Raw genomic sequence first — 14631 nt, 5'->3', positions numbered from 1 at the left:
GTTGTCCCTGTTGTCCCTCCAGACCAGTCAGTCTGGTCCCTGTTATATTGTCCCTGTTGTCCCTCCAGACCAGTCAGTCTGGTCCCTGTTGTGTTGTCCCTGTTGTCCCTCCAGACCAGTCAGTCTGGTCCCTGTTGTCCCTCCAGACCAGTCAGTCTGGTCCCTGTTATATTGTCCCTGTTGTACTCCACTTATAATAGATTGGTCTTGTTGTTGTTGAGAGTGATGGGGACACCCATGATATATAATAACAGGCTTTAGTCCAGTGAAGAAACGTTGTGTAGTAATATAGTTTTCATTAAGCTGTAAAATATCTACCACTTCGTCAGTGCAGCCCGTTTGTATTGGCCTATATGTCGTAGCAAACAGTCAGTCACAGTAGACAGACGACTCTCCGTCCGTCATCTCCAGTGTTGTGACAGGTGCGTCTCAGCCTCGTCATCAATTATGCAGCAGCGCCCCCTGTCTTCTTCCTTGACAACTACGTAGTCAGGGATATCAAATGGTCCCCTGGTTCAATGACTCCTTTCATTTCTGACGGAAGACCGGGCAGGTGCTATGTTGGGTTGTCGACTTTGTTCTTATGAGGCTAATTCCGTCAAAAAAAAACAAAAGCACAGGCCATTTTCTATAGAGGCGTAATATGTTTGGAAACCTAAATCCTCGCCTCACAAGTAGAGAGGGGTGGAGGGGGGGGGGGGTACTATTTCTTTAAGAAGGTGTTTTTTTGTTAATAAACAATGAATTGAGACACCATGACGTCACCGCTGTAGACTGTACACACTAGTCTGAATGCGTTGGGAGCCTAGCTGCCAGAGGGGTTTTAAACTCGACAGTAACGATAACGCATATTGTTTTAGCCTACATATATATATCCCTCTGAGGAGTTAATCCCAACGGCGACATCTGCCGCGTCAAATAGCATCTTTACGCAACGCTTCCTGGCTCCTGTCAATGTCGCCCAGTGCAGCAGGGATCAGAGTCTCTCTGTGCAATTCATATTTGAAGGCGAAACTTTAGCCTGTTCCGGTTCCCGAACGTTTGAAGACATCTGGAACGTGGAGTTTTAAATAATCCCATTGGAACGTAAAGCTACGCCGAAGTCGCGTCGTTCTGAGCGGTGAGTTGATGCGCGTCCAACCCTCGTCGAGTCACACACACTGATGTGATGTAAGCTATTTGAGTTGAGCCTGATGGACATAGAGACGTATTCAACCGCGTGTAATTGATTGTCTTGTCACGGTCATTTGGATATTCATGTTAAATTACCTTATGTACATTCATTATGGTAATGAGGCAACGTATTATTTTTTTTTAAAATATCTATTGGGGACGTTCCCTTTTTGAACGACAGACGTTGTGCGGTTTAATTTGACAATGAGTGATTATGTTACGGTGCGTCCTGGATGAGGTCATATCCCTATTATTTAGGCCGAGGAAAATTAAGATAATTTGGCGGCTCTACATTCACGTATGGCCAGCCCTTTTAGTCCAGATGGGATGGCAGGGGGTGGGGGGGAGGGGGGGTGACTGCATGCCAAGGGCTTTTGACTGACAACAAAACATGACCTTTTCATGTGCACATTGCACGACAAAACATCACTGAACACCCAGCAAGCATAACGTGTAATTTTTGGGGAGATTACATTGTAGCGTGGCCTGTTACAGAATAGCCTACAACAAGAGCAATGGCATGCTCTTGTAAACATCCGAGCTCATGCTAAAAGTGGGATCTCACGATTGTTCAGGCTAATAATATTCCTTGTTTCTCTGGTTTTGTAGGTTTTCGACTCGAACTGAAACGCTTTTGGGGGAAGAAAAAAAACTCTGTGTTCTGCGTGGACGTTTGTTCCTGTCTCGCCCCATTCCGCCTAATCGCAGCAGATGGAGGGTTGCTGAGAGCCGGGGAGTGAGATCAGCATCTTTTCACTCGTTGAGGCAGCATCCGAACAGCTGCAGCTGCTCGCTCCCTCTCTCCAGATCACTCTCTCCCGTACGCAGGAAAGAGCGAAACGGAACTCTATTTTACAGCAAGGACCTTGCCTTATTCGGTAGATTCAACGAATTTTATGATTTGCAACCTAGACTTAAATTCTATTTGCTCATGGTTGTAACCTCGATGATGGTCTTGCTATCGGCGCCAAGGGGAGATGTAAACTGATTCGTTGGAGGTGGGTTGTAGCCGTAGCAGCGCTGTGCTGACTGACAAAGCGACAGACCGACAGAGCGAGGAGAGGAGAGCAGAGGAGCTGTCCATAGGCTGGTGGTGCTGATGCGGCGGCTCTGAGAAAAGCAGAGAAACCGAGCATGGCTGCAGGGAAGTTACTGCTCTACGCCGGCCTGTCCCTCTCTCTGTGCGCCCTAGGAATGCTCGCAGTGGCGATCTGTTCCGACCACTGGTACGAGACTGACGCGCGGAGGTATCGGGAGCGCTGTCGGAGTTTCTCCAGCCGTAAGAACCCAGGCTTTATCTACATCCCCAACAACAGCCTCCCTCTGCGGGCTAGCCGCTCCAGACTGGACCGCTGGGAGGACAAGCTGCTCCTAGCCCGGAACAGAAGGCAGCTGTTCGCTATGTCCGCCGCGGACGAGTGTAGCAGGCAGTACAACTCCACCAACATGGGACTGTGGAGCAAATGTCACCGACTGGGCTTCGACCAGGACACAGAAGACCTCATTCGCAAAGGTAAGAGAGAAGAAACGTGTACCACAGTACATCATTGTATACAATAAGACAGCAGGTCTACTGTTACATAACGGGGGTCTATCTGTGTGTAGTCTATGTGTTTACCTAACCAAACATCAAGCCACTATGAATATTGCTCATATTGGGAAATTATGAAATAGTTTGTTTTGGTTGACCGTGGTTAGTTGTGCTCTTCGCAAGCCCCTGGCTAGACAATTAGGCTTCAGAAGAATCATATTATTCAAGCTCTTCAAGCCACTATCTCTCTCAGAGAGAGCGTGGTAAGATAGAGAGAGATACGTCACCAACACCTCTGTAATGCCGGATTTCAAATGTCCTTCAGCTGAGTCGTGTGTGTCATGTTGTAGGAGGAGAGTACAGGCGGATGCACCATGGCAACACAAAGCTCTGATCCACTAGATGGTAGTAGGCCTGCTGCTTGCTGTAACTACGACTCCATTCTCACATCTACCGCTCGCTGTCTCTCTCTCTGTGTCTCTACCTCTCTCTCTCTGTGTCTCTACCTCTCTCTGTGTGTCTCTACCTCTCTCTCTGTGTCTCTACCTCTCACTGTCTGTGTCTCTACCTCTCTCTCTCTGTCTCTACCGCTCTCTGTGTGTCTCTACCTCTCTCTCTCTGTGTCTCTACCTCTCTCTCTCTGAGTCTCTACCTCTCTCTCTCTGTGTCTCTACCGCTCTCTGTGTGTCTCTACCTCTCTCTCTCTGTGTCTCTACCTCTCTCTCTCTGAGTCTCTACCTCTCTCTCTCTGTGTCTCTACCGCTCTCTGTGTGTCTCTACCTCTCTCTCTCTGTGTCTCTACCTCTCTCTCTCTGTGTCTCTACCTCTCTCTCTCTGTCTCTACCGCTCTCTGTGTGTCTCTACCTCTCTCTCTCTGTGTCTCTACCTCTCTCTCTCTGAGTCTCTACCTCTCTCTCTCTGTGTCTCTACCGCTCTCTGTGTGTCTCTACCTCTCTCTCTGTGTCTCTACCTCTCACTGTCTCTCTCTCTGTGTCGCTACCTCTCTCTCTCTGTGTCTCTACCTCTCTCTCTGTGTCTCTACCTCTCTCTCTCTGTCTCTACTTCTCTCTCTGTGTCTCTACCTCTCGCTGTCTCTCTCTCCCTGTGTCTCTACCTCTCTCTCTCCCTCTCTCTGTCTCTACCTCTCTCTGTGTCTCTACCTCTCTCTCTTTCTCTGTCTCTACCTCTCTCTCTCTCTCTGTCTCTACCTCTCTCTCCATCTCTACCTCTCTCTGTCTCTGTGTCTCTACCTCTCTCTCTCTACCTCTCTCTCTCTGTGTCTACCTCTCTCTCTCTGTCTCTTCCTCTTTCTCTCTGTCTCTACCTCTCTTTCTGTCTCTACCTCTCTCTGTCTCTGTCTCTACCTCTCTCTCTGTCTCTACCTCTCTCTCTGTGTCTCTACCTCTCTCTCTGTCTCTAACTCTCTCGGTCTCTGTGTCTCTACCTCTCTCTCTGTCTCTACCTCTCTCTCTACCTCTCGTTCTTCGTCTCTACCTCTACCTCTCGCTCTCCGTCTCTACCTCTCTCTCTGTGTCTACCTATCGCTGTCTCTCTTTCTCTGTGTCTCTACCTCTCTTTCTCTGTGTCTCTACCTCTCTCTCTGTCTCTACCTCTCTCTGTCTCTACCTCTCTCTGTGTCTCTACCTCTCTCTGTCTCTACCTCTCTCTCTGTGTCTCTCTCTCTCTCTCTCTCTCTACCTCTCTCTGTGTCTCTACCTTTCTCTCTCTCTCTACCTCTCTCTCGCTGTCTCTACCTCTCTCTCTCTCTGTCTCTACCTCTTTCAATTCAATTCAAGGGGCTTTATTGGCATGGGAAACATGTGTTAACATTGCCAAAGCAAGTGAGGTAGATAATAGATTGGAGATAATATATACTATTTTTTCTCTCTGTCTCTACCTCTCTCTCTGTGTCTCTACCTCGCTCTCACTGTCTCTACCTCTCTCTCTCTGTGTCTCTACCTCTCTCTCACTGTCTCTACCTCTCTCTCTCTCTGTCTCTACCTCTCTCTCTCTCTCTCTCTCTTTCAATTGAATTCAATTCAATTCAAGGGGCTTTATTGGCATGGGAAACGTGTTAACATTGCCAAAGCAAGTGAGGTAGATAATATACAAAAGTGAAATAAACAATAAAAATGAACAGTAAACATTACACATACAGAAGTTTCAAAACAGTAAAGACATTACAAATGTCATATTATATATAAATATACAGTGTTGTAACAATGTACAAATGGTTAAAGTACACAAGGGAAAATAAATAAGCATAAATGTGGGTTGTATTTACAATGGTGTTTGTTCTTCACTGGTTGCCCTTTTCTTGTGGCAACAGGTCACAAATCTTGCTGCTGTGATGGCACACTGTGGAATTTCACCCAGTAGATATGGGAGTTTATCAAAATTGGATTTGTTTTATAATTCTTTGTGGATCTGTGTAATCTGAGGGAAATATGTCTCTCTAATATGGTCATACATTGGGCAGGAGGTTAGGAAGTGCAGCTCAGTTTCCACCTCATTTTGTGGGCAGTGTGCACATAGCCTGTCTTCTCTTGAGAGCCATGTCTGCCTACAGCGGCCTTTCTCAATAGCAAGGCTATGCTCACTGAGTCTGTACATAGTCAAAGCTTTCCTTAATTTTGGGTCAGTCACAGTGGTCAGGTATTCTGCCAATGTGTAGTCTCTGTTTAGGGCCAAATAGCATTCTAGTTTGCTTTGTTTTTTTGTTAATTCTTTCCAATGTGTCAAGGAATTATCTTTTTGTTTTCTCATGATTTGGTTGGGTTTAATTGTGCTGTTGTCCTGGGGCTCTGTGGCTCTCTCTCTACCTCTCTCTCTGTGTCTCTCTCTCTAGCTCTCTCTCTGTGTCTCTCTCTCTCTCTGTGTCTCTACCTCTCTCTCTGTCTCTACCTCTCTCTCTGTCTCTACCACTCTCTCTGTCTCTACCTCTCTCTCTGTGTCTACCTCTCTCTCTGTGTCTCTACCTCTCTCTCTGTGTCTACCTCTCTCTCTCTGTCTCTACCTCTCTCTCTCTGTCTCTGCCTCTCTCTCTGTCTCTGCCTCTCTCTCTGTCTCTGCCTCTCTCTCTGTCTCTGCCTCTCTCTCTGTCTCTACCTCTCTCTCTCTGTCTCTACCTCTCTCTCTCTGTCTCTACCTCTCTCTCTCTGTCTCTACCTCTCTCTCTGTGTCTCTACCTCTCTCTCTGTGTCTCTACCTCTCTCTCTGTGTCTCTACCTCTCTCTCTGTGTCTCTACCTCTCTCTCTGTGTCGCTACCTCTCTCTCTGTGTCTCTACCTCTCTCTCTCTGTGTCTCTACCTCTCTCTCTGTGTCTACCTCTCTCTCTGTCTCTACCTCTCTCTGTCTCTACCTCTCTCTGTCTCTACCTCTCTCTGTCTCTACCTCTCTCTCTCTCTCTCTCTCTCTATGTATCTACTTCTCTCTGTGTCTCTACCTCTCTCTCTGTCTCTATCTCTCTCTGTTTTGTGTGTGTGTGCCTGCCTTTGTGTGTGTGTCTACCCCCCACCCCGTGGGATGCTATATCCTCCTGACCCTCACACTGTAAATAATGATGATGTCACCACTTCCTGTCTTGTGTGCTAGGCCAGTCCTAATACACTATGAGGAGGGAGACTCAGACCCCTTAAAACACGACTCTCCTATCCACAAAATATAAGGAAGCTGTGGTTATCACGTGAAGACCCGGGATTGTATCATGTCATTACCTATTACTCCCTAGCCTGTAGGTCTATCTCATTATGAAGAGAGACTGTTACACCCTAGCCTGCAGGTCTACCTCATTATGAAGAGAGACTGTTACACCCTAGCCTGTAGGTCTACCTCATTATGAAAAGAGACTGTTACACCCTAGCCTGTAGGTCTACCTCATTATGAAGAGAGACTGTTACACCCTAGCCTGTAGGTCTACCTCCTTATGAAGAGAGACTGTTACACCCTAGCCTGTAGGTCTACCTCATTATGAAGAGAGACTGTTACACCCTAGCCTGTAGGTCTACCTCATTATGAAGAGAGACTGTTACACCCTAGCCTGTAGGTCTACCTCCTTATGAAGAGAGACTGTTACACCCTAGCCTGTAGTTCTACCTCACTATGAAGAGAGACTGTTACACCCTAGCCTGTAGGTCTACCTCATTATGAAGAGAGACTGTTACACCCTAGCCTGTAGGTCTACCTCATTATGAAGAGACTTAGATGAAAGTCTCATGCGTACACTCTTCGTAAAAAAAGGTTGCGAACTAGAACCATCCAGTGTTTTTTTCGGTATGTCCTCATAGGGGAACTTATTTTTTGGTGCTAATGTGGGTAGAACCTTTTGCAGAGGGTTTATTTAGGTTTATTTGGGGTTTTTCAAAGAACCCCCTGTTTGCTTCTACCTATACCCCTTGATGAAGGGTTCCACCAACCACTTTAGCCTTTAAAATTGTATTATTTATGACAATAAATGACATGTATATATATATACACACTGAGTGTACAAAACATGATGAACACATGCTGACATAGCTTTCACCTGGTTTCACGTGTTCAGTCTATGATCCCTTGTTGATGTCACGTATTAATTAAATCCACTTCAAACAGTGTAGATGAAAGGGGAGGAGACGCGTTAAAGAATGATTTTCAGGCATTTGCGTCATTTGAGACGTGGATTGTGTATGTGTGCCATTCATACGGTAAGTCGGCAAAACAAACCATTTAAGTGCCTTTGAACGGGGGGGTACCCAGGCGCACCGGTTTGATTGTGTCAAGAACTGCAACGCTTCTGGGTTTTTCATGCTCGGCAGTTTCCCTTGTTTATCAAGAACGATACACCACCCAAAGGACATACAGCCTACTTGACAGAACTGTGGGAAGCACTGTGAGTCAACATGGGGCCAGTATCCCTGTGGAGAGCTTTTGACACCTTGTAGAGTCAACATGGGCCAGCATCCCTGTGGAACGCTTTCGACACCTTGTAGAGTCAACATGGGGCCAGCATCCCTGTGGAGAGCTTTCGACGCCTTGTAGAGTCCACAAGGGCCAGTATCCCTGTGGAACGCTTTCAACACCTTGTAGAGTCCCCGCCCCGACAAATTGAGGCTATTCTGAGTGCAAAAGTGGGTGCAACTCAATATTAGAACGGTGTTCCTAATGTTTTGTACACTCAGTGTATTTCCGAAGGCCTTTCATTGAGCGTCTAGTTATACCCTAACACAGTGTTCTTAGGAAACCCCTGGTTTACAGGTCACATCAGGCCTGCAAGTACACATTACGATGGCTTGCAAATGATGTGTAATTCCTATTGGAAACCAGACAGAATTAGGAAATCCAACAAATATTTAAAAAAAAATGTATTACCCACAACCTGAATTCAGCATGACTGCCAGGGTAGGGCGAAGGACTGCCAGGGTAGGGCGAAGGACTGCCAGGGTAGGGCGAAGGACTGCCAGGGTAGGGCGAAGGACTGCCAGGGTAGGGCGAAGGACTGCCAGGGTAGGGCGAGGACTGCCAGGGTAGGGGCAGGACTGCCAGGGTAGGGGCAGGACTGCCTGGGTAGGGGCAGGACTGCCAGGGTAGGGTGAAGGACTGCCAGGGTAGGGCAAAGGACTGCCAGGGTAGGGCGAAGGACTGCCAGGGTAGGGCGAAGGACTACCAGGGTAGGGGCTGGACTACCAGGGTAGGGGCAGGACTGCCAGGGTAGGGGCAGGACTACCAGGGTAGGGGCAGGACTGCCAGGGTAGGGGCAGGACTGCCAGGGTAGGGGCAGGACTGCCAGGGTAGGGCGAAGGACTGCCAGGGTGGGCGAAGGACTGCCAGGGTAGGGGAAGGACTGCCAGGTTAGGGGGCAGGACTGCCAGGTTAGGGGGCAGGACTGCCAGGGTAGGGGAAGGACTGCCAGGGTAGGGCGAAGGACTGCCAGGGTAGGGCGAAGGACTGCCAGGGTAGGGCGAAGGACTGCCAGGGTAGGGCGAAGGACTGCCAGGGTAGGGCGAGGACTGCCAGGGTAGGGGCAGGACTGCCAGGGTAGGGGCAGGACTGCCTGGGTAGGGGCAGGACTGCCAGGGTAGGGTGAAGGACTGCCAGGGTAGGGCAAAGGACTGCCAGGGTAGGGCGAAGGACTGCCAGGGTAGGGCGAAGGACTACCAGGGTAGGGGCTGGACTACCAGGGTAGGGGCAGGACTGCCAGGGTAGGGGCAGGACTGCCAGGGTAGGGGCAGGACTACCAGGGTAGGGGCAGGACTGCCAGGGTAGGGGCAGGACTGCCAGGGTAGGGCGAAGGACTGCCAGGGTGGGCGAAGGACTGCCAGGGTAGGGGAAGGACTGCCAGGTTAGGGGGCAGGACTGCCAGGTTAGGGGGCAGGACTGCCAGGGTAGGGGAAGGACTGCCAGGGTAGGGGCAGGACTGCCAGGGTAGGAAGCAGTCAATTCTGAGACTAGCTCAATCATTTAAACTGGAACAACTATCTCAGTAACAAGATGCAATACGTCCAAATACCAACAGATTGTTTTAGTTTAAAAAACAACATATATTTTTTCTTATGTCCAGCATACAATTAATCAACCATGCAAAAACACATTCAAACATTCAAACAAACAATTCTGCAATAGAGCATGCTTAGAATCCTTTTTAGAATCTTTCTGAACTTCCAAATAATCTTTCTAGACTTCCAAAGAATCCTTCTGAACTTCCAAAGAATCCTTCTGAACTTCCAAAGAATCCTACTGAACTTCCAAAGAATCCTACTGAACTTCCAAATAATCTTTCTAGACTTCCAAAGAATCCTTCTGAACTTCCAAAGAATCCTTCTGAACTTCCAAAGAATCCTTCTGAACCTCCAAAGAATCATCAAAGAACCCTATCTTTCAAAACACTTATTAGAATGTTAAAGGTTCTAGGTAGAACCCTTTACCTTGCAAAGAGCCCTTTGTCTTCCTAAAAAGGGGTTCTTGAGATCCAAATGGTTCCTGGTAGAAACCTCATCCCTCCGCAAAGAACCCTTTTGGAACTCTTTTAGTTTTTTTTCAAAGTGTGCAGACTCATCCGTAGACTAGGACACATCTATAGAGACCTGGTCTACAGTAGTGTACTATAAAGACTATAAGGTCATGTGACTCATCCGTAGACTAGGACACATCTATAGAGACCTGGTCTACAGTAGTGTACTATAAAGACAATAAGGTCATGTGACTCATCCGTAGACTAGGACACATCTATAGAGACCTGGTCTACAGTAGTGTACTATAAAGACAATAAGGTCATGTGACTCATCTGTAGACTAGGACACATCTATAGAGACCTGGTCTACAGTAGTGTACTATAAAGACTATAAGGTCATGTGACTCATCCGTAGACTAGGACACATCTATAGAGACCTGGTCTACAGTAGTGTACTATAAAGACTATAAGGTCATGTGACTCATCCGTAGACTAGGACACATCTATAGAGACCTGGTCTACAGTAGTGTACTATAAAGACAATAAGGTAATGTGACTCATCCGTAGACTAGGATACATCTATAAGACCTGGTCTACAGTAGTGTACTATAAAGACTATAAGGTCATGTGACTCATCCGTAGACTAGGATACATCTATAAGACCTGGTCTACAGTAGTGTACTATAAAGACAATAAGGTCATGTGACTCATCCGTAGACTAGGACACATCTATAGAGACCTGGTCTACAGTAGTGTACTATAAAGACAATAAGGTAATGTGACTCATCCGTAGACTAGGACACATCTATAAGACCTGGTCTACAGTAGTGTACTATAAAGACAATAAGGTCATGTGACTCATCCGTAGACTAGGACACATCTATAAGACCTGGTCTACAGTAGTGTACTATAAAGACTATAAGGTAATGTGACTCATCCGTAGACTAGGACACATCTATAGAGACCTGGTCTACAGTAGTGTACTATAAAGACTATAAGGTCATGTGACTCATCCGTAGACTAGGACACATCTATAGAGACCTGGTCTACAGTAGTGTACTATAAAGACAATAAGGTCATGTGACTCATCCGTAGACTAGGACACATCTATAGAGACCTGGTCTACAGTAGTGTACTATAAAGACTATAAGGTCATGTGACTCATCCGTAGACTAGGACACATCTATAGAGACCTGGTCTACAGTAGTGTACTATAAAGACTATAAGGTCATGTGACTCATCCGTAGACTAGGACACATCTATAGAGACCTGGTCTACAGTAGTGTACTATAAAGACAATAAGGTAATGTGACTCATCCGTAGACTAGGATACATCTATAAGACCTGGTCTACAGTAGTGTACTATAAAGACTATAAGGTCATGTGACTCATCCGTAGACTAGGATACATCTATAAGACCTGGTCTACAGTAGTGTACTATAAAGACAATAAGGTCATGTGACTCATCCGTAGACTAGGACACATCTATAGAGACCTGGTCTACAGTAGTGTACTATAAAGACAATAAGGTCATGTGACTCATCCGTAGACTAGGACACATCTATAGAGACCTGGTCTACAGTAGTGTACTATAAAGACTATAAGGTCATGTGACTCATCCGTAGACTAGGACACATCTATAGAGACCTGGTCTACAGTAGTGTACTATAAAGACAATAAGGTCATGTGACTCATCCGTAGACTAGGACACATCTATAGAGACCTGGTCTACAGTAGTGTACTATAAAGACTATAAGGTCATGTGACTCATCCGTAGACTAGGACACATCTATAGAGACCTGGTCTACAGTAGTGTACTATAAAGACTATAAGGTCATGTGACTCATCCGTAGACTAGGATACATCTATAGAGACCTGGTCTACAGTAGTGTACTATAAAGACAATAAGGTCATGTGACTCATCCGTAGACTAGGACACATCTATAGAGACCTGGTCTACAGTAGTGTACTATAAAGACAATAAGGTCATGTGACTCATCCGTAGACTAGGCTACACATCAACATATGTGCTATTCCTACAGGCTATATGCAGAGTTGACTGTTGTGTACGAGTTTAACCATTTGAGTATAACCATTCATTCCCAATGTCCAAATGTTTATTCATCGTTCTGTTGATCAATCATGAGTAAACTCTTCTCTGGCAGAAGAAGCTAGTCTCTGTTCTATGGCGTGGATGTGTGGTTGCTATGGAGTCACCTGGCATTGGCCGGCTTTTGACGGAGGTTACTGTTCACCATTAGTATGCGTGTGTGTAACGGTCTGTGTGTGTGTGTGTGTGTGTGTGTGTGTGTGTGTGTGGGGCTGTGTGTGTGTGTCCGTATGTATGTGTGTGTGTGTGTGTGTGTGTGTGTGTGTGTGTGTGTAGGGGGGGCGTGTGTGTGTGTGTGTGTGTGTGTGTGTGTGTGTGTGTGTGTGTGTGTGTGTGTGTGTGTGTGTGTGTGTGTGTGTGTGTGTGTGTGTAGGGGGGGGCTGTGTGTGTGGGGCTGTGTGTGTGTGTGTGTGTGTGTGTGTGTGTGTGTGTGTGTGTGTGTGTGTGTGTGTGTGTGTGTGTGTGTGTGTGTGTGTGTGTGTTCAGGCAGCTTCCATTGTCTTGATGACCTGCCATCTGCAGTAATGGGCACCAGGCCTCAGACCTTGTTGTGTATAGCAAGCTAATGAATGGAGGACTCAGGACACAGAACAGCCCTGATCCAACCTAATGTCCAAAACTGGAAACTGGATCCTCTAACCCAGGCAGTTTGACTGGAAACTGGAACCTCTAACCCAGGCAGTTTGACTGGAAACTGGAACCTCTAACCCAGGCAGTTAGACTGGAAACTGGAAACTGGAACCCCTAACCCAGGCAGTTTGACTGGAAACTGGAACCTCTAACCCAGGCAGTTTGACTGAAAACTGGAACCTCTAACCCAGACAGTTTGACTGGAAACTGGAACCTCTAACCCAGGCAGTTTGACTGGAAACTGGAACCTCTAACCCAGACAGTTTGACTGGAAACTGGAACCTCTAACCCAGGCAGTTTGACTGGAAACTGGAACCCCTAACCCAGACAGTTTGACTGGAAACTGGAACCTCTAACCCAGGCAGTTTGACTGGAAACTGGAACCTCTAACCCAGACAGTTTGACTGGAAACTGGAACCCCTAACCCAGACAGTTTGACTGGAAACTGGAACCTCTAACCCAGACAGTTTGACTGGAAACTGGAACCTCTAACCCAGGCAGTTTGACTGGAAACTGGAACCTCTAACCCAGACAGTTTGACTGGAAACTGGAACCTCTAACCCAGGCAGTTTGACTGGAAACTGGAACCCCTAACCCAGACAGTTTGACTGGAAACTGGAACCTCTAACCCAGGCAGTTTGACTGGAAACTGAAACCCCTAACCCAGACAGTTTGACTGGAAACTGGAACCCCTAACCCAGGCAGTTTGACTGGGAACTGGAACCTCTAACCCTGGCAGTTTGACTGGAAACTGGAACCTGGAACCCCTAACCCAGGCAGTTTGACTGGGAACTGGAACCCCTAACCCAGGCAGTTTGACTGGGAACTGGAACCTCTAACCCTGGCAGTTTGACTGGACACTGGAACCTCTAACCCAGGCAGTTTGACTGGAAACTGGAACCTCTAACCCAGACAGTTTGACTGGAAACTGGAACCCTAACCCAGACAGTTTGACTGGAAACTGGAACCTCTAACCCAGACAGTTTGACTGGAAAGTGGAACCCCTAACCCAGGCAGTTTGACTGGAAACTGGAACCTCTAACCCAGACAGTTTGACTGGAAACTGGAACCTCTAACCCAGGCAGTTTGACTGGAAACTGGAAACTGGAACCCCTAACCCAGGCAGTTTGACTGGAAACTGGAACCTCTAACCCAGGCAGTTTGACTGAAAACTGGAACCTCTAACCCAGACAGTTTGACTGGAAACTGGAACCTCTAACCCAGGCAGTTTGACTGGAAACTGGAACCTCTAACCCAGACAGTTTGACTGGAAACTGGAACCTCTAACCCAGGCAGTTTGACTGGAAACTGGAACCCCTAACCCAGACAGTTTGACTGGAAACTGGAACCTCTAACCCAGGCAGTTTGACTGGAAACTGGAACCTCTAACCCAGACAGTTTGACTGGAAACTGGAACCCCTAACCCAGACAGTTTGACTGGAAACTGGAACCTCTAACCCAGACAGTTTGACTGGAAACTGGAACCTCTAACCCAGGCAGTTTGACTGGAAACTGGAACCTCTAACCCAGACAGTTTGACTGGAAACTGGAACCTCTAACCCAGGCAGTTTGACTGGAAACTGGAACCCCTAACCCAGACAGTTTGACTGGAAACTGGAACCTCTAACCCAGGCAGTTTGACTGGAAACTGGAACCCCTAACCCAGACAGTTTGACTGGAAACTGGAACCCCTAACCCAGGCAGTTTGACTGGGAACTGGAACCTCTAACCCTGGCAGTTTGACTGGAAACTGGAACCTGGAACCCCTAACCCAGGCAGTTTGACTGGGAACTGGAACCCCTAACCCAGGCAGTTTGACTGGGAACTGGAACCTCTAACCCAGGCAGTTTGACTGGGAACTGGAACCTCTAACCCAGGCAGTTTGACTGGAAACTGGAACCTCTAACCCTGGCAGTTTGACTGGAAACTGGAACCTCTAACCCAGGCAGTTTGACTGGAAACTGGAACCTCTAACCCAGACAGTTTGACTGGAAACTGGAACCTCTAACCCCGGATAGTTTGACTGGAAACTGGAAACTGGAACCTCTAACCCCGGACAGTTAGACTGGAAACTGGAACCTGTAACCGGGGCAGTTTGACTGGAAACTGGAACCTGGAACCTCTAACCCCGGCTGTTTGACTGGAAACTGGAACCCCTAACCCAGGCTGTTTGACTGGAAACTGAAACCTCTAACCCTGGCAGTTTAACTGGTAACTGGAACCCCTAACACAGGCAGTTTGACTGGGAACTGGAACCCCTA

At 47.3% G+C, this 14631-nt stretch overlaps 1 protein-coding gene across 1 annotated transcript in view; it reads left to right on the top strand.

Annotated features, from left to right (window-relative positions):
* Positions 1–958: 958 nt before the first annotated feature.
* The window catches only part of LOC118938867 (transmembrane protein 178B), a 153173-nt gene continuing 139500 nt past the window's right edge, over positions 959–14631 (top strand). Inside the window, exons 1-2 of the mRNA XM_036945438.1 lie at positions 959–1120; positions 1783–2686. Of these exons, the coding sequence (XP_036801333.1) occupies positions 2308–2686 (379 nt within the window). The 5' untranslated portion in view covers positions 959–1120; positions 1783–2307. The remainder of the gene's footprint in view (positions 1121–1782; positions 2687–14631) is intronic.

Source organism: Oncorhynchus mykiss, chromosome 15, assembly GCF_013265735.2.
Source record: "Oncorhynchus mykiss isolate Arlee chromosome 15, USDA_OmykA_1.1, whole genome shotgun sequence".
Classification (NCBI taxonomy): domain Eukaryota; kingdom Metazoa; phylum Chordata; class Actinopteri; order Salmoniformes; family Salmonidae; genus Oncorhynchus; species Oncorhynchus mykiss.
This window is presented reverse-complemented; position numbering and strand designations above follow the sequence as displayed.